The following is a 21246-nucleotide window of genomic DNA, read 5'->3' as shown; positions in this document are numbered from 1 at the left end:
GCATATATAGCCAGTGAATTAATCATACTCGACTTAACTTGTGCATCTGTTGAGACTTTTGTTAGCCTATTCCCATTCCATGCTCCCATGGTGTCATACTCCTGCAGTATGGCTGTATCCAAGTATGCGCTATGGAAAGCGTGGAGACCTGACAGAACGAGGGGTTCGGCTAGCTACCGCATGCATGTTACCGCCGCCTCTCACTGTTTTACTTAGTGCTCACAGCATTCGAAGCTCTTTCACCATGTGAAGCTTTAACGGCCCCAACTAAAATTAATATACGGTAGCAGGGCCAGGCCGACGTAGACGTCGATCGTCTGCACTCTCGTCCGGCCCTATAAAACGCCGGGACGCCCCGCCTCCTCTTCATCGCACAGCAGCGGAGTCTAGCAGAACGCACACCAACAGGCTCGCAGCTGCTAGCTCAATGGCAGGGACGCGAGCGTTCTTGGTCGCGCTCGTCGTGGCTCTCACGTTTCTCTTCATGGAGGGCCTGGCGGCAGCGGTGCCGGCGACTCCGGAGAGTACAGCGCAGCGGCGGCTGGAGGTGCGAAGCCTCCTCAGGCGGCTCAATAAGCCTCCTGTCGCAAGCATTCAGGTACATATGTAGTGGTGCCGCGTCGTTCACGTTCAGTCTGATTGTACGATGCATGTCTTGCTTCTCTGGTGTTGTACGCGCTCAGCACACATGCATGATTCACCATGCATCTGTAACTAGCTTGGATTTATTTGATCCTTGTTTATTTGCATGTTTATCATTAGCTTGCACATATATGCAAAAGAAACGGGAACATTGTACGTAGTACGTGCATGCAAAAGTGGTCCATGCAGGTACGGATACCAGTTGCCCACCCTGCACTCTAAAGGTGGCCTAGTTAGTAATTCTTCTGCAATTATACATTATAAGCGTACTAAAAGGAAGATTCAAAATGCTGAACACTCTCGCTTCCATGCAGCATAGATTCCTTTGTGGTTCATAAGCTAGCGGCCACTCCCAATCAAGTTTCCTTTTTCTCTCTGCCAGTCTTTTTTGGTAATCATACGGTTTTACAGGTCCTTTGTTTTTTTTTGCGAGAAAAACTTCCAATCTACTCCCTCCATTCCAAAGTTGGGTCATCTGTTTTGGAACAGAGGGAGTATTCTTCTTCAATCATGGTAGTACAACGAACACTAGAAACAAAAAAAATTGCATCCACGTTTTGTTTCCTACAATTTTGGATGTTTACCAGCATGAGATCTTCAAAAGTAGATTTCATATGGATATATTCTCGTGGATACATTTAGAAATCAACTTACTGCGATGAATTACATAGTAGGTTCATGGTTAAAATATACTCCCTCAGTTCCTTGATATAAGGTGTATAGATTTTTGAGAAAACATCCAAAATATAAGGTGCCTTGCGTTGCACCACTCATTTGGATAATTTTTTTTTAGAGATTTGATTACATTTACTTATATTAGGCAAGCTCCTCTATTTTCTCATGTCAATTAGTCACGTGAAATCTCTCCCAAAACTTGTGAAATTTTCAGTCCACATGCATTCTTTAATTTCCGTGCCAAAAACTATACACCCTATATTTAGGAATGGAGGGAGTACATTTTTATGAATTGCGTGTGCTAAAATAAAACTTCATAGTTAAAAATTATATTTTTTACAATTTTAAGAGTTTGCCCCTGTTTATTTCAAATGCGAATTAGGGTGACGAAAGAAACTTGTAACAAAAACATATTTTTTTTGTATATTACGTCCCTTTAAAGAAATTTTTCTATGCGCTAGGAATCTACAGAAAAACCAACCTTAGTGATATGGAAGAAACTATTTTTCAGAAACATGATTTTCTTTGCCGAATAATGTTAACAAATGATTGGCTTATCGTTCAAGTAGAAAATTGGTATGAGCTAGAAACCATATTTGCACCACAAAGTTTCTTTTGGTGAATGAGAGTTGCTTTTCAAAACTATTTGTCAGAGTATGCCCATGCTGGGTGAGTTTGAAATATCTCATTGTAAAACACAACAGAGAAAATGGATTTTTATTTGGAGGTTCGATTTAGCACTAATGCATTTTTGAATATTCAAAACTAATTTGCATGTCACTAAAGTGATCTACTTGTTGGTTGGTGGCATTTTTGTCCTATTTTGATATGTAGTATGGTATGAGGCACTCCTGAATTGGGAAAGTGCATGAGCGCTTGTGAGTATTGTCCAGAGTTGTAATCCTATTTTTACTAACACGTGGCTTTATTCTAAGAAATGGAATCCTATTCATTGACCAAAATTAAAGAGACAATACCAATAGAAATTGCATGCAGTCCAAAAACAAATCTATTCTACATTACACATCTCCATGAGTGGCATGTAGGAAAGATCTAACATTTTCTAGTTTCCTCGCAATATTATCTATTTTTGCTACATTGTTACAATCACTAATTCCTGGGAATTTATAGAGCTCGGATGGTGATGTCATAGACTGTGTGCACATATCCAAACAGCCTGCATTCGATCATCCTCTCCTCAAGAACCATACTATTCAGGTGACACTTAGCACATCATTTCCCTTATCATATCACTATCAATTGTAGAAAGTTGTAGTGCCCCCTAATATCCCACACACATGTATCATGATATCATTCAATTGTCACCTTTCAGATGCGGCCTTCTTACAACCCAAGAGGCATGCATCATGACTCCAACATCACAGCCCGTGCAATCACTCAAATATGGCATCAAAATGGCACGTGCCCTGAGAACACCATACCAATCCGAAGGACCAAGGAGGAGGATGTCCTGAGGGCCAATTCTATTAGGAGGTTTGGCAAGAAGATGCCTAGGAGCATCCCACACCTCAATCCAACCAATGACACTGACACACCCAATGTATTGAGGGGCCACCAGGTAAAAACACCATCTCAATAATCAAATTCATATGATTAATAATATTCTTCTTATATTGTTACTATTGTTATTTTAAAAATTGCTTCTTTAACTTTGTTTTCTATCCCATTGATAAGCATGCCGTCGCCTCTGCACAATACGATAAGTGCTATGGAACCAAAAGCACCTTCAATTTGTGGAAACCATGGATTGCTAGGGGCAACGACTTTAGCTTAACCCAATTTTGGATCACTGGTGGTTCCTACAATGGCAACAGCCTCAATACCATTGAAGTGGGATGGCAGGTGAGACCTCAAAGGGAAAAATTGTACCCACCTTAATAAAATATCTACTAAACTCTACCTTTTAGCTTCCGTGCATGATATATGTGGGTTTGAAAGGGCCAGAGTGTAAGAATGAGCTAGACTAGATTCTAATACAATATGTTCTCTTTCTTAAGCTATTCTAGCAGCATTATTTTTAACACGTAAGGGCATGTTGACAACTTAAAGTGTATATAATTTTTGTATTTGTAAATGCCCATTTTATCAATAGATATTATTAAAGAGAACTTGCATTAAATTTAATAATAAAAAGGATATTAACATGCAACTGAATCAATTTGAATCTTGAGTAATCACAATTCATGAGTTGTTAATCCTGAGGAAACCTACCCAGAAAAATGAACAAGTTTCAAACTTCTTCATGTCCTTAAAAACTGCATCTCTTAACACATGCCATCAAATTGTGGCTCACTAAAGAGAAATTTTTCCTAAAGAAGGGCAACCAAATTATTGATCTTGGGGAGACATAACACACAAAGAAACAAATTCTTCACCAGTTCATGGATTCAATATTAGTACATCCCTCATATAGTCCATGGAATTGCAACTCATAGGAGATGAACCTTGGCTTTTAGGAGACGACAACTTGAAATGCCAAACTAGATCATTTCTCATGTAACAAACAATAATGCTCAGTGCATTATTCCTCACAAGGCATATTTTCTTCATTATGAAAAGGTTTTGACAAATATTTTATCACATTAATATGTCAATTATGTTAACAAAAAACATAATCATAACTAAATACTTATAAATCTGACTCTTAAATATGATTCATGTAATAAATTAATTATTGGCCAAAGCCTTGTCAAGACAAAGTAAATAAGCCTTGCAATTTCAGTAGAGGTGGTATGAAACATGAAAGAACCTCAAAAATCAATCAAAGAGAAATTGACTATAAGCAATCTTCTTGGAGAAGAATATTGATATGGAATAGATGATTACAAAATTGAATACTACCATAAACATAGAAAATAAACATAGATGGAATACTCATCAATAATGTATCCTATACTCATATGGTGGGTTCAAAATTGTCAACTTACTCCTAATAATGCTATATATGCTTTGAGTCCACCATGTTAATTATCACGAAATGCACTAGAAAAATAGATAAATTCTAGATCCTACTATTTGTAGAGACACTTGCCATGGGATCATACTTGGTGCCAAACTACCCATGTGTTTTAGTATAAAATAATAACCTACAACAGGCTCATAAATTTAAATATAAGTGACCCATCATTTCCTTTATGAACATAATATTAAACCACTCTCTAAATAGGCATCGAAATTATCCACATCTTGTATTTAATCTAAAGTAACCCCTAAATAGTCATCTCAGTTCACTACCTTTGCCTTTATTACAAAGAATCTGAAATAAACCTGGAAATTTACATCTACATTACCCACATCTACCATTACAAAAAATAATCTTCAATCCCAGGAAGTAGAACAAAGACGATCCACGTCTTTTCCTGGTCGGAGAGGAATCTAGGTCCATCTCATTAAGGCCAAACATTTAGTCTCATTCCCGATAACAATAGGGAACATCTTGTCTTGTTTGGTTTTTCTTTCAAGGATTTTGTCTTTCTGCAATTCCGTGAACTTTGAATGCATCATTTCTCCCATTTCTCGGAACTTATCATGGAATCTAGGCCCACTAGGACTCTACAGGATTTCTGGTAAATCAAGCTCTCTTAGGGGTGGAAGCTAGCCCCTACTACTCGATGTTATCACTAGATTTGTCTTTCCTCATCTGCATCTAACTACCCATCTTGAACATTATGTAAAATATTCTAATCCTCTAAATAAACATCTCAATACTGATTTGTTCTTATTATTATTGAATACTTCAAAATAACACCATAAAGAATAATCTAAATCACCAATCCTTGCCATTATGAAGAGAAAGTTAGCTATATGTACATAGTTTTCCAAAATCACACTCTGTATACTTGCATGACGTTTCTCACTAGTGGTGGAGCAAAGATGGAGTGAGGATCAGGCTGGGCCTCAGGCCAGGTATTGCCAAAGAATGCCAAAAGTAAAATATTCATTTAAGAAATATGGTGCCTCGACCTAGGCCGCGGCCCTAGCAACCCAGGTTATGTGTCAAGATGCAAAACCAAGCATGCATGTTAGGTAGCTAGGAAATGAACATATCATTTTTTGTGTTTTGCAATCACTAAAGATATTTCCTTAATGAGTCACACAACAACAAACAATCCTTGTTAAATTATTAATGCTTTATGTCAAAAAAATGTTAATTAAGCAAATTTATTATATCCAGACTAAATTGTAATAATATATTTACATTGTAAACACTCAAACTTTATTGTTCAAAATATGCGACTTACCGTTATTTGATAGCATAAACACAACTTATCATGCAATGTGTGTTGGCTAAAATTTTAGTTTATACCACTATACTAATCGATAATGGAGTTCAAGACATAATATATTTTCTTAACATTTTGTTGTTTCAACTTAACACATGGACGAATAAAGTTACTATATATTAAACTACAAATCCAAAATTTGGATTGATGAAATCATGATGGATGGCTACAACAAAAGTTTACATAACTCAAGCTAAGTTCTTAAATTATCACTCAACTGAACAACCAAGAAACATCACATTCTATCAGCCATCACATGTGCAGAAGGGATAAGATGCAGCTTCTAGTGGAACATAATCAAGACATTGGATAAATGATGGAAAAGCGGGATTCCACGGGCATTTCTCATATTGGTGCACCTACTAGCAATGTGTCACACTATATTTGCATGACCACAAATGAAGGAAGGGATAAACAAGCTATCTTTAAAGACTTATATTCTCTTGTTTTTTCTGTTTGTTATTGCGATAGGACAACAACAAAATCTCTCTCTCTCTCTCTCTCTCTCTCAGTGTGTGTGCATGTGTGTGTGTGTGTGTGTTTGTCTATCTATCTCTTCCACCCATTAAAAAAATCCCATGTGGTCATGCTTAGACATAGCTATTATACAAATCCTACGCATTTTTTAATGGTCTAGTTAGTTGTGCAATATCTTTCATTCTGGCTAATGGACCCGTGGTCTCTACAAAAATTTCAGGTTTATCCAAATCTATATAGCGATAGCAATACGAGACTCTTCATCTACTGGACTGTAAGATAAACACCATATTCGATTTTATTTAATTTAATACTAATATTGAGATATTCTCTCCTAAGGTTGGGAACAATACCAAAATACTAATTTTCTATTGTATGTAATATTGTAGGGAGATGCATATCAAACAACAGGATGTTACAACCTACTATGCTCAGGCTTCATCCAAACAAGCAATCAGATCACAATTGGCGGCAGTATCTCCCCAATGTCCACCTATGGTGGCACACAATATGACATCGATATTTTAGTTTGGAAGGTAAAAAACACAATAAGCTTCGACATCATCAATATTTAGTTATGTGCACATACACATTCAATTAAAATGGTCAAGCTGCTAGGGGAAAGTGAAAATTCACTTATACTTTAACATTACCTCTCATGTGCAGGCTCCCTTATACCCAAACGTTCAAATAGGACTCTACTACAATTATTTTATTTTATTACATCTACTAGGATTTAAACTCAAGACCTTTCGCTTTGAGTTGCATGCACTGACTAGTTCAATCCAAAAACTTGTTCACTTGTACTTCAACATTAAGCATACAATCCAAAATTCATGGGTGGACTTAGAGAATCCATGCCAACCTCTTGTTCTTCGGGAAACTATGATTCCTAGCCTGTTTTGGCTGAATAATGGAGGAGAGGTTGTCCCATGCACGTCCCATATTTGTTTGCAAATGCAATGATGTCAAGCTGGCTATTGAACAAGGGACTCTTTCAAGTTACTCTCCTTACCCGGTTAGAGTTGGGAAAAATAAAATATGTTCCACATATTTTAACTAGGGTATAGTAGTTAAGACATTCTAATATTACATTGACTCACAATTAACGATAACACATCATATGAACTTTTCTGGAAAGCCTACCCACCACATGATCCTCTGGTAGCATAGAAGGACTTTTTTTTACCCTAGACGCATTCTTGCACGCATCGTCAAGATCATGTCTCGTTCTTGTAGATGTGCAATTACATAGAAGGTTAGTCCTTCTCTTTTCGGTTTGATTGGTCGACTCGATTTTGTTAGAACTCAAGTAAGGAACATATTTTTACCATGCCAGTCTTTTACATCGCAAACGATTACTCAATACATCTATAATCCATGTCATATTTGATCTAAGTACCAAAAACACTCATCCCTGTCATCTCAACCTGGCCCATTAATGTTTCCTTTTTTGCCATGATTTTGGCAGTTAAGGGATTTAAAATATATTGCCTGCTCATAATTAATCATGTGTGTTATATTCTCTAGTAAGCTAATTTTGGCTTGCAGGACCGAGCGGGGGGCAATTGGTGGCTGCAAGTGGGAGGTGATTATGTGGGGTATTGGCCATCATCCATCTTCACCTACTTGGCAGATAGTGCTTCTACCATCATGTGGGGCGGTGAGGTATTTTCACCCGATGCCGGCCAAACTTCCACACATATGGGTAGTGGACACTTCCCGAATGAAGGGTTCGGTAAGGCGAGTCACATCAAGAACATTCAAGTGGTAGATTCGTCTAACTGTCTCAATCCCCCAAGTAATGTGGGCTTGATAACCGAGCAGAACAACTGTTATAATGTGCAAAGTGACACCTATGGCGACTGGGGCACTTACATCTACTATGGTGGCCCTGGCAATAACCATAATTGCCCATGATGGGTTCCAGTTTAGTAATATAATGCTTATTGCATTACTTGTGGCCCAATATGCATTGCTAGGGTCAGTACTACTGCAAAAATATGTGTTTTCAATTATGTTGTAATGCTCACTTCTTGTGTGTATGGCCGCATTCATAAGAGGCGTGATCAAGCATTATAAGCTCACAACATATGTATTCATATTTCACCGCATGATTGGAAATATATGGAATAAGCAGTTTTTATCATTTGTTGTTACATTTATATAGACACTGCAGCCAAATATTCTATATTGATAATACTGTTTGTAAGGATTAGCATATTTACATCCATGAGTAGAGACATGAGCAATAAGATTTTTGCAGCTCAAAATAATTGTTTTCGGCAAATAAATAAATATAATTGTATTTATCACTAGAGTTTAAAGATACATTAAAAAATATTGACCAAGAAAATTTCTCTCTCTCAATGGAACTAATTTTTCCAAACGGGGACTTGTTTGTCTACAATTAAGCATTTTTTCTTCTCCATGGACTAAGTTTCTAATAAACAAGAAATTATATTTTATCATTCCAAATGGAGTAACGCGATCTTGAGGAAGCTTTCTACTCTTAACAGATAATGCCCTCGCATTTGCGAGACCCACTAGTATAGTTTTTTCCTAAAAAAACTAGTGAGTTATATGAAGACAATATATATTCTAGTTCGTTACTATAAACTTCCATGTCGGAACTTCTAGATTTCTAATTTGGACCACTAAAACAACAATTCTAGCGTTGTACTTGCAACCGCTTGAATTTTGGAAATGTTTATACTTGAAAACTAGGTATTTTAGACTCACAAGTCTATAATACCAACTTCGCAATGTTTGAATGATTAGTATTGTCGATGCAAGGAAAAAGGGCCATCTGGGGTATGCAATGGTCACATAGAGATAAGAACCTTGCTTATTGATGCCCTCTAAGATCTGGTTTTGGGGGGCTAGCTATTTAGATATAGAAGATATTAGATTATTCTGTATAGTTCTTGATCATTAACAAAAAAGAATGAAATTTAATTTGAGCAATAGAGGACGCTATTATGGTACCGCTATTGCAGACACAATAGTGGACCATTTATCCCCTATTTGAAATAATTAGCGGACACAGTACTAGTAGCACTATTATTTTCCTTTTAAGTTGATTCATCATATAGTATTTATGTTTGGTAGTAGATTAAATTTCTAACATGACTTTATTATTTTGTCAGCCAAAATTTGGAACTTTCCTTCAGAGATGGTAAACTACTATGGATTTGGACGGTGTGGTGCATATTAATCATTTACAACCTGACTGTTTTTATCTAAATTAGAAAATTGCTAAAATTTGATTACAAAATTTGTTTGACGTCGATGAATATCAACCGGGGTGTTGATGGAGAGGTATGACGATGAGCCTCTGAAGGCCGATGAGATGGAGAAGAAGGCAGAAGATAAGGGGGAATACAACATTGGCAAAGGAGAAGGTTGTACGAGCGTTGACCGACAATGGGTGATTGTAGATGACATTCACCAAATTATTCAGAGAACGAAAGCTCCCAAAGTGATGAAATAAAGAAGATCACAACGAGATATGGAGGATGTGGTGATATTAGTTATTTTTCTCTTGAAAAATGGTGTGGTGATAGTAGTTGTGCTATTCATATTAGTTGCTTCAACAACTAAATTCTTGAAGTGGTGTGCCGTAGGTAGGTGTACGAACTAAGAACTATGAACATTATTTTGTGAATGATAAAGGGAGGGCGGAGAGAGAAAACGAGCTGAGAGAGAGGGAGTGGGAGTGCAACTCAGACTTATACTTCCTCCTTTTGGAATTACTTGACGCTCAAGCGGGTGACACCCTTTTGAGGTAGTATAGTTTGAACTAAATAGTGCACCTATAAAATAACTTTTACATGTGTATTGAGTACTTTGAACAATTGCATGAACATTAATATGCAAAAGAATCCCCTTTTTCAAAATTACAAATATGTGTTTTGATTTTTGAAATTACATATATGTGTTCCGATTTTTCTTCTGAAACGTTATGTAGTGATAGTAGTTTTGCTATGCACATTAGTTGCTTCAACACTATATTCTTGGCAGACTAAGGGAGAGGGAGTGCAACTCAGACTTATACTTCCTCCAACCGAATTTACTTGACACTTAAGCGGGTGAAACCCGTTTGAGGTAGAAGATTTTTAACTAAACATGCACATATAAAAAAACTATATAGACGTGTATTCATTGCTTCAAACAATTGCATAAACATGTGTATGCAAACATTTTCCTTTTTTGAAAATTACAGATGTGTTTCGATTTTAGAAATGACATCATGTGTGTTTCGATTTTTCTCCTGAAAACCATGTTGTGATAGTAGTTGTGCTATGCATATTTGTTGCTTCAAAATTATATTCTTGAAGTGGTGTGCCATACGCAAGTGTAAGAACTAAGAACTATAGACATTCTTTTGTGTGTGATGGGGTGGGGGCGAGGGAGCTAAGAGAGAGAGGGAGAGGGAGTGCAACTCAAACTCCCGTTTGAGCGTCGAGTAATTTCGGATGAAGGTAGTATATTTTTTTCTAACTAAAGACTGCACATATCATAGAACTAAATACATGCATATTGACTGTTTCAAACAATTGCATGAACATCAGTACGCAAACATTTTCCTTTATTGAAAACTACAAATGAATGTATTGATTTCTGAAGTTACATATATGTGTTTTTATTTTAGAATATAATGTATCGCCCGTTGTAACGCACGGTCAATTTCCTAGTCAGATCTAAAGTGCTCATTGGATGTCTTTCACAAATTAAAAAAATGATGACGTGTCCATATTCTTTTTTTATTTTCCATGGTCCTACGTGTATCATTGATATGATAAACACCATAGTCTAAGCCACGTACATACATGCTTCAAAAAAAAGCCACCTACATACCGACTAGTCAAAACTAAAGCCACGTACATACCGACCTGTCAAAACTGACCGCATAACAAAACACTAGTCTCTGCACAAAGGAACACCAGCCAAGAACTAAAATTACAAAGATGACAGAAGAAACCCCTGAGCTTGACAGCAACGCCCCTCACCTCCTCTAGCAACACCACAAACGATGGATCACCTTCACACCCGAGTTCGACACGGCGCCATCATTGATATGCAGTTTTGCGGATCTTCAAGGTGGCTCACCAAAGGCGAAACCATTACCATTGAACAAACCAAACCGGGGAAACACTCTGGACATGACATCGAACTCCATATCTGGCACCTCCACATGACTAAAGCGTCGGAGGAAGAAACCATACCTGCCTTTCACGTAACATAAACCTTAGCACATAATCCATCATCTTTGAGATGCTGCCGATGCTGATTAATTTGCATCCTCTACCGGAATACCTGCCAAACTGCATGTGCGCCACCGGTGGATCGAAATCTGTCGCAATGGCAGAGCCCGACGAATCAGGTCCACCACCACGACGGCATCACCACCACCATCCTTGCTCGAACAGATGCGGGAATCCGACGACCGGCACATGGAGCCGATGACCCCCCTCATCACCGACGACTGACTAAACTAATTTGACCTAAAACTATACACACGTGAGGATCCGGCGACCCACCTCATCATAGACGACCGAGGTCGTTGGAGGAGGGGAGCCGTCGGAGGAACTCCCTGGCGACGGGCGCTATCAAGATCGCCTCTTCCTTTGATAGGAAAAAAGAATTTTTTGCTTGTTTACCAGTCGAGGTTTGCACGTGTCAACAGCCTAATCCCCGGCCCAACCACATCGACGCCCCATGTGTATTTCCAGGCGGACTCGGTTTCAATTCCGCCGTTTGCCCGATCGATATATACGCCCCTCCCCTGCCAAAGAATCGATCTACTCTAATTAACGTTGTGCTGAAATAAATCAGTCAAATCAATGGCAGGTCTTAATACCTTGCGGCAACTGGTGGGACTCTTGCCGGAGGTTGCCGACCGCCGAGCTACCCCTGTTCCTTTCCGGAACAAGGCGCTGAACACGATCACGTCGGTCCTCGTCTTCTTGGCCGGCAGCCGGTTGCCGCTGTATGGGCTCTCGACCACCGCGTCTCCGGACCCCTTTTACTGGATCCACGCGGCCAGCGCCTCCAACGGCGGCACTGTCATGGCTCAAGGGGTATACCACTTGCTGGTATCCGAGCTGGTCATCCACCCCTTGTTCCGACTGAAGATTGTCAGGGACAAGATTCCCGTGGAAGAACGCATGCAGTTCATGTAAGTCGTCCCTTATTTTTCACTTCTTCTTTTAGGGTTTCAACTTTCAAAGTACACCTTGACCATTGTACTTATCCTTTTGTACGTACGGATGATGAGTAGTAAAAGTATGATTGACTCTCATGTGTAATTAATTTCAACTTTTTAACATATGCAGGGATAGGTCCCAGAAGTTACTGGGCATACTGTTAGCCATGGTGTCTGCAGTTTGCAATGTGTTTTCCGCGGGGCAGCTCGGTCCGGTGAATGCGACTCTGATCGCGCTCCAGCTTTTTGCTGGAGGTACCATTGTAATTTACCTTGATGAGGCCCTTAAAAAGGGGCACGGACTGGTATCTAGTGGCATTGCTCTCTTCACTGCCACCAACATCTGGTAATTAAAAATTCACATCTGTACACGTTCTGTTTATCCGCATACTCATATTCATAAATAAGTATTGAGCCAGCTAGCTAAGTTGTGCGTTCATTATATTTCTAGCGCGTGTTTCCTGGAGAGATATGGAGGAGACAAGATCGTCATTCCTGCTGGCACGTGTGCATTCCTGGCGCTCACGGTGAGACTACAAGGCTTGCATCTCCCATTGGCAGTGAGGACACATGGTGTTGACCCTGCGTTGCAAGCCAACTGCAGCGTGAACCTATCCTACCTCTCCTACATGCCCATCGTGTTTCAGGGTGCCATTGCTTCAAGCATGTATTTCATCTCACAGGTAGGTAGTTGTAACTAAAAATAAACTCCATCCATTCTTATATTATTTCTCCGGAGTGTATAATTACTAGCTAGCTATACCTTTGCAGCTGTTATACTTGCAATACGGCGAAAATAATAATGGAGTGGTCAAGCTGCCCGGCAGTTGGAAGCGGGATAGTCGGTACCCTGGACAACTTATTCCCATCGGCGGGGTCGCACACTACGTAACCAATCCACCAGCGTGAGTACATATGCATCAACAAAATAAAAATACGAATCATTATTCTTTACTTGCATAATCTTGGCGTGGTACAATGTTTATTTATAGCTTGTTAAAGAAGTTTATTGATTCATGCACGCTGCAGCTGGGCTGACTTAGCAAGAGACCCTGTCCATGTGACACTCTATGCCGTCTTGCTGCTGATGGCATCTGCTCTTATCTCGGCAACATGGTTTGGTGTTCGTGTATATTCGAGAAATTATGTGGCCAGGTTGCTCGGGGTACGTTTCTTTTCCTTTAATTTACACTTCTCTTCCTGCATATATGTGTATACGCTCTCAACTTCTGATTGTCAAGAACCAAGCTAACTGCTTGTTTGGCTACGTGCATGCAGAGGCAAATACCTCTGACGCCTGCTCAGCCCGGCTCCATTCCCATGACCCGATGGAAGCGTCATGTTGCCATGATAGCACTTCTCGTAGGGCTTTGCGTCGGTGCGCTGACTCTCATGGCAGGTTTCATATGTGTGCCTGGTTCCGGAACTGGAATTATGCTCGTCGTCACCGTCGTGTGTTCCTACTTTGAAAGGAGAGCTGGAGATCAGGCTGCTGATGTATTCTGCCTCTAAGGGGACTAGCTACTCGATCGGACCAAAGGACGTCCATCCCTAAAATGCCTGTCTATTTGGGTGTCAAACAACTAGTAATATTCTCACCAAAGGGATGTAATATATTCGTTTATTTGGAAGGTCGTTCTTCAAAAGTATGTAATAAGCTCAGCGCAATAAAAAAGTATGTAATAAGCTCCCGATAGACCATATATGAAAAACAAGCAGAATCATTTCAAATAATACTCTTTATTATAAGAGAGAAAATCAGCTCTTTATCCAGACATCTCCCAAACTTTGCGTCATACAAGTCGAAACACCATAAGACTAAGAAAAATAAGTGAATATTTTTTTGAATAGTTTTTATTGCTTACCAGAATGTCACGTGGTAAAAAGTAGTGAATGTTAAATGTTAGTCGAATAACAGCCAAATAAAAAAATAGTGGAAGATGAAGCCATCAACCCCACCAACACAACTTCCCATCCAACAAATAAATGCTATGGTGGCCTTGCTTCTCTTATGTTTAGGGTTATTGTAGTCTTTTAGAAAAATAGACTCTCTTTCCCTTTTATAGAATAGGATTAAGAGCGAGACTTTCTTAGGTTGTCAATTCATGGGCAAAATCATTGTAGCAGGAGTATATTTTCAAGTATTTCGTATAAAATCAAGCTATATTTAAAAACAATAAATATTTTTTGTTAATCAAGACAAATTTAAAAAATGCACACAGTTGGGAAAACTAAAATCAGAAGTACCCTCGTTTCCGATAATATTTTTGGTTTCCTAACATTTATATTTTTCCTTTTTGTCATTCAATTAAAAATATGGGATATTCTAATAATTGTCTTTCAAATTATCCTTTTCATATATTTTTTTGTTTCCCAAATTATGTTTTGAAGTGTTTCGTATGTGAATCCTCACCTTCTTCTTACTCTCCTAGGGGTAGTTTCCTAAATCCTAGTCAGAGTCTTCTTACTAGGAACATTTTTTCAATGATTTTAGAGAAATCATTTTCTTTAAGACATACATTTGAAAATTAGGGAAGACTAAAAACAATTTTATAACAAAATACATAATCAAGTAGGTGATGTTAAAATAGAAAATATCAAGTTAGTTTGGAAAAAAGGAAAACAAGAAGTGCCCAACATTTTTAAGGTCCATTTTTAACCAACTTTTATTCAAAAACCATGGATTTTCTAATTACTGAATTCAAATTTCCACCTCCATAGAAATTTGTGTCATTAAGATACCTTTTAGTTCTAATCTTCTTATCTGTTTCCTAAAGATTTGTATTATTTCATCCTCATGCCATGTGTTGGGGATATTACCGCTAAGGGTAAACCGGCCAGGACAGGCCGGGTTAACTTCATCAGTAGTTGAACATATTAAAGCCCAAGTAGGCAGTAGAGGGCTTATGGCCCATAGCCGGTTCATACCTGTAGTTGTAAACCGGCATCAGCATGTAACTTGTATTGTAAGTTAGGAATAGTAGAGACCGAGCCGGATACATCTATGAACCGGCGTCGGGATTCTGTAAACCGATGGGCGTCACCCATGTATATAAGGGGACGACCCGGTGGCGGTTTGAGGACAGACAACCACAACTCAAGACTTAGGTGAAGCTTGTTTGCTCCCTACTCATTGAAACCCCATCAATTCCATCACAACTAGACGTAGGCTTTTACCTTCATCGAAGGGGCCGAACTAGTATAAACTCTCGTGTCCTTGTGTCCGCTTTAACCCCTTCAAGTTAACCCGTAGCGATGGCTCCACGACTAAGCCCTTTCACGAGGACATCTGCCGTGACAAACCCACGACAGTTGGCGCCCACCGTGGGGCTATCGCATGATGGTTTGACGTTCTTGGAGGACAAGTTTGAAGGACTCAAGGGCTATGCTGTGGGCCAGATGACCAAGAGTCGTCGCGGCAAGCTCTACATCGACGATGCAGGATGGGGCCCCGAGGCCGACTCAATCGAGTACAGGTACCGGGTCCCCTTTGGTGGCATGCACGTCTTCATTGGCAAGATCGGTGAACCGGGTCCTGAGCCGGACATCTGCACCGACCTCGTCGAGACGGCTCAGCGTGCGAGATCTGCCCAGGTTAAACCGGCCGTGAAGCGTGCCTTCGTGGGGGTCATCCGCGGAGGGGACTACGAGGATGAATCGGGATATGGTAGTGAGACTGTCGTCTATTCCGGTGACGAATCCTCGACCGGAGAAACCGAATCATTGTATCAATTGCAAGACGGCAGGATAGGGGGCTGTTCCGATGGCGACAGTATTCCGGACCCCTCCGATCTGCCTAACCGGGTTGGAATATTCATGGTCAGTACACAGGCGCGATCCACTCTTCGACCGCGGCGGCAATGTCTTCCGGATCTTCAGCGGCGGTGGCAGCCGGGGCAGGAGGTCCTATGCGCCCGCCGGCTCAAGTCTTATCTGATCTGTTTGATGCGCTAGTTGTGCTTATGCCGGAAGCCAACCCGGTGGACCAGGATGCCCACAATGCGGAAATTGCAAAGGTGAGGGAGCAGATCAATCAGGCCAAGGCCGACCTGGCAGCTGAAAATGACAGGATGGCCGCAGAGCGGGCCGCTTTAGACGCCCAGGCCTACAAGCTTATACTGGATCAGAACGCGTCGCATGAGGTCCTGAAGCGGAAGCACCGGTCCCGCTTGCCTTCAGTTTTCGACGTCAGAAATCTCTTTCACACCCCAGGGGCAGGAACCAGTAATCCGCCGTGGTAAACCGAGCGGAGGCGCCTGGGGCAGGCGCGCCGGTCCAACCTCATTTAACGGAACCTCCTCGGCAGAACAATAACGTACCTCAGCCGGTCCAGGCACCTTCGGGTCATTATTCCAATCCTATGGACAATCTTGTCGCTGCCGCTTCACGATTGGAGGCCATCCCGATCGAAGGTGATTCTCCGCAGGCGGTGGAGACGCGCCGGGTCAAGGAGCTCCTTCGGACCGCTTTGATCCAACAGGAAGCATACTCATACAGCCGGGACCGCGTTCATTCCACCCCTCGTCCAAGCCGGAGCTACAGCAGGCGTGTGGATGAACCGGCCGTATCAAGCAATGCACGGAACCGTGAAGCGGCCCGTGGCAATAACCCGGCGGGCGGTATTCGTGACGCTCAGGAAGTGGTAGACCGGGCCCGAGCACGCAGGGAGGATGAGTTAGCAGCACAAAATGAGGCGCGTCAGCTTACGCCGTTTCGTCCCACCACCTCAGTCGAGCCAGGGGTCACTTCTAGTTCCTTGGGGGTGCCCTGTTTAATCCCAGCTTTACACAATGTGCGCTTGCCCAAGGATTTCAAGGGTCCGCGCAAAGTGCCAAACTATACTGCCGATCTAGCTCCAGAAGCATGGATAGAGAGTTATGAGATGGCCATGGAGATGCTAGATGTGGATGAGGCCGCGTGTGCAAAGTACTTCACCATGATGCTTGAAGGGACGGCCCGTACTTGGTTAAAGAGCTTGCCGCCCAATTCTATCAGCTCATGGGCCCAGTTGCAAGCCCGGTTTGTCCAGAATTTCAAGGACACCTGTAAGCAGCCCATGTCAATAGTGGACTTAGCGGCCTGTGTCCAGGAGGAAGGAGAGTCGACAACTCATTGGGTGCGTCGTTTCTCGGAAATTTTGCACTCGTCAGACTGTATCAACGTTGATTCTGCGATCATAACCCTGGAAGTCAATTGCCGGTTTAAACCCCTGAAGTTAAAATTGGGGCGCATGAAGCGCCACTGTAATGACATGGGGACCCTCATGGGTGCTTTAGTGAAGTATGTTGATTCTGATAGTACCAAGGATCCCGAGTCTGATGATGACAAGGCAAGGAAGGGAAAAAAGAACAGCAACTCCAAGGGGCAGCAACACAACACGACAGGTCATGGGAACGGAGGCAAACGTAAAGCGGATGACATCGTAGACTTTGTGGCTAATACTAGCGCATAGGACAAGGGTCAGCGACGCAAGGGTAAAGCGGCGAATCGCGGTGGAGCTCAGAATCCTAACCCAGATCGCCTAAACTATTTGTTGAACCAGCCCTGCCCAAAACACGGGACGAAGGAGATACCGACCAACCACCTTTGGAAGGACTGTTATATTATGCAGGAGTTCAAAAATTCTAATGCTTTCCGGTATGATCATGGATCAGGTGGTGGCTCCGGATCCGGTTTCCGTGGGCCGGGTCACGATGGAGGAGCTTCCGGTTCAGGCTTCAATGGCAGTCAGCGTGGACATAGCAATCAGAATAATCAGAATAACCAAGGTGGTTACAACCAGCAGCAGCAGCAGCAGTCGGGTTATCAGAGCCATCCAAAGCAGTTGAATAGTGGGCAATATCATGTCTTCACAACTAGCTTGGATAAGCGAGACCGAAAACTCCATAAGCGAGCGGTGAATTCTGTTGAACCGGCCGTACCACGTTATTTACGTTGGTCGGAACAACCAATCGTATGGAGCAGGGAGGATCACCCACTCCGGGTTGACAATCCGGGTTAGCTAGCATTGGTGGTAGCCCCTCAGGTGGGGGGTTATAAATTCACCAAGGTCCTCATGGATGGAGGAAGCAGTATTAACATCCTATACTATGAGACCTTCCGCCGTATGGGACTCACAGATAAAAATCTTAAACCGTCTAATACGGTGTTCCATGGTGTGGTACCTGGCAAGTCAGCATATCCTGTTGGCAAGATAGCTCTGGAAGTGGCCTTTGGAGACGATCATGACTCCCGGTCAGAGACACTGACTTTTGAAGTGGTGAAGATCCGGAGCCCGTATCACGCCCTATTTGGGCGGCCGGCTTATACCAAATTCATGGCACGGCCTTGTTATATCTATTTACAGCTCAAGATGCCGGCTCACAAGGGAACGATAACGGTTCATGGCAGCCGCAAGATTGCTTTGGAATGTGAGGAAGGTGATGCGGCCTACGCAGAGTCGGTTTGTGCCACGGAGGAGTTGAAATACTACAAGGACAATGTTGTCCGGCGGACATGACCCCGTTGAAGAAACCAACTACAGAGCATGATCCAGATTTAAAGTTCAAATCGGCGGCTGAGACTAAACTTGTTGACTTCGTGCCTGGCGATTCGTCCAAGCAGTTCACTATCAGTGCCAACTTGGACCCGAAATAGGAAAGCGCGCTCATCGAGTTCATCCGTGAGAATCGGGACATTTTTGCATGGAAGCCTTCTGACATGCCAGGTGTACCGAGGGAACTCGCTGAGCACACTCTTAATGTTGATCCTAAGTACAAACCGGTGAAGCAGTTTCTCTGCCGGTTTAATGAAGAAAGGCGTAAAGCTATTGGAGAGGAGGTGGCGAGGCTCTTAGCTGCTGGTTTATTGTTGAAGTCTTCCATCCGGAATGGCTTGCCAATCCGGTGCTAGTTCTTAAGAAAAACGGCACTTGGCGCATGTGTGTGGATTACACAGACCTAAAGAAAGCTTGTCCAGCAGATCCTTTTGCCCTCCCCCGCATTGATCAGATTATCGATGCTACCGCGGGATGTGAGCGTTTGAGTTTTCTGGATGCATATTCTGGTTATCATCAGATCAAGATGGCAGTTAAGGACCAAGAGAAGACGGCGTTCATAACTCCCTTTGGAGCCTTCTGCTATGTATCTATGCCTTTTGGGCTCAAGAGCGCCCAGGCAACTTATCAACTATGTGTACAGAATTGCCTTCATAAACAGATCGGCCGTAATGTACACGCCTATGTGGATGATATTATGGTCAATTCAAGGGAGAAGGAGACGCTGATTGACGATTTGAAGGAAACCTTTGATAATCTACGGACTTAAAAGATGATGCTCAACCCGGCCAAATGCGTTTTTGGTGTGCTGGCAGGCAACTTATTGGGTTTTCTTGCGTCCAACAGGGGAATTGAAGCTAATCCGGAAAAGATTACAGCTATTACCGCCTTGGCTAAACCGAAGTGTATCAACGACGTTCAACGCTTGGCAGGACGGATTGCTGCGCTGAGCCGGTTTATCAGCTACCTCGGTGAGAAGGCGATCCCCTTATACCAGATGCTGAAGAAGACGGATCAATTCGTCTGGAGTTCGGCTGCCGATGAGGCATTTGAGGATTTAAAGCGGTAGTTAGCCAATCCGCCCGTTCTTGCAGCTCCGATCGACAAGGAACCATTACTACTATGTGTAGCGGCTAATGCTCACGCAGTCAGCGTGGCTATTGTGGTGGAGTGCAAAGAGGCGGGCAAGGAGTATCCGGTTCAGCGTCCGGTTTATTATATCAGCGAGGTGCTTATTGAGTCCAAGCAAAGGTACCCGCATTGGCAGGAACTGGTGTATGGAGTTTTTATGGCGAGCCAGAAGCTTAAACAATACTTCCAGGGACATCCTATCACAGTGGTCAGCTCTGCTCCTTTGGGAGATATAATTCAGAACAGGGAGGCGACTAGCCGGATTGCCAAGTGGGCTATAGAGCTTGGGCCGCACGGTTTGAAATACGTACTTCGGACGGCGGTCAAATCTCAAGCACTTGTTGATTTCATCAATGATTGGACGGAGCTACGAGCACCTGAAGAGAAGCCGGATCACACTTATTGGACTATCCATTTTGATGGGTCCAGGCAATTGGAGGGCTCGGGGGCTGGAGTCGTGTTAACTTCCCCACGAGGTGATAAGTTCTGTTACGTTCTCCGCTTAATGTTCCCTTGTACTAACAATGCAGCTGAGTATGAAGCTTTACTCCATGGCCTCCGGATGGCTAAGGAGATGAATCTCAGCCGAGTTAAATGCTTCGGTGACTCGGACCTGGTGGCTCAACAAGTATCTGGCACTTGGGATTCCAAGGATCCGCTCATGGCAGCCTATCGTCGTGAGGCAGATATTGTTGCAGGTCACTTTAAGGGTTATCAGGTGGATCATGTGGACAGGCAGAAGAACGAAGCGGCGGACGCTTTAAGCCGGCTGGGCTCTCAGCGTAAACCGGTCCCGCCTAACGTCTTTTTAGATGTTCTGCATAACCCGTCCGTCAAGCTCCCTGGTGAAGAGGATTTGGCTATTCCTGATCCGGAGGCTCAGTTGGTGGCAGCCCTACATGTCATGCCGGATTGGACAATTCCTTATCTCGCGTACATGAACCGGGGCGAGTTACCAGAGGATGAGACTCTGGCCAGGCAGATAGTCCGGCGATCCAAGTCCATGACCATTATCAATGGCGAGTTGCATCATTGCAGCGTATCAGGAGCGTTTCAACGCTGTGTGTCCCCTGAGGAAGGCTGTGAAATCTTGCGGGAAATCCACGAAGGGGATTGTGGTCACCATGCCGGTTCAAAGTCTCTAGTGGCTAAGGAGTTTCATCACGGTTTCTATTGGTTGACTACTCATGCTGATGCGGAGGACCTAGTTAGACGATGTGATGGCTGTCAAAAATTCTCAAGGCGCGCACATATGCCGGCTCAAGAATTGAGGA

At 42.4% G+C, this 21246-nt stretch overlaps 2 protein-coding genes across 2 annotated transcripts; both read left to right on the top strand.

Moving 5' to 3' along the window:
* The first annotated feature begins 385 nt into the window (after positions 1 to 385).
* Positions 386 to 8247, top strand: LOC123117827 (uncharacterized). The gene is made up of 7 exons (XM_044538502.1): positions 386 to 598; positions 2449 to 2535; positions 2651 to 2896; positions 3013 to 3180; positions 6319 to 6372; positions 6488 to 6634; positions 7650 to 8247. The coding sequence occupies exons 1-7, from the start codon at positions 428 to 430 to the stop codon at positions 8016 to 8018; spliced, it is 1242 nt and encodes a 413-aa protein (XP_044394437.1). The 5' UTR covers positions 386 to 427; the 3' UTR covers positions 8019 to 8247.
* A 3675-nt stretch (positions 8248 to 11922) lies between these two features.
* Positions 11923 to 14019, top strand: LOC123117826 (protein transport protein Sec61 subunit alpha-like). The gene is made up of 6 exons (XM_044538501.1): positions 11923 to 12279; positions 12437 to 12652; positions 12758 to 12989; positions 13078 to 13211; positions 13336 to 13471; positions 13585 to 14019. The coding sequence occupies exons 1-6, from the start codon at positions 11945 to 11947 to the stop codon at positions 13816 to 13818; spliced, it is 1287 nt and encodes a 428-aa protein (XP_044394436.1). The 5' UTR covers positions 11923 to 11944; the 3' UTR covers positions 13819 to 14019.
* Positions 14020 to 21246: the final 7227 nt, after the last annotated feature.

The sequence above is a fragment of the Triticum aestivum genome, chromosome 5B (assembly GCF_018294505.1).
Source record: "Triticum aestivum cultivar Chinese Spring chromosome 5B, IWGSC CS RefSeq v2.1, whole genome shotgun sequence".
NCBI lineage: Eukaryota > Viridiplantae > Streptophyta > Magnoliopsida > Poales > Poaceae > Triticum > Triticum aestivum.
Note: the sequence above shows the minus strand (reverse complement) of the source record. Positions and strands in the feature narration are given on the sequence as shown.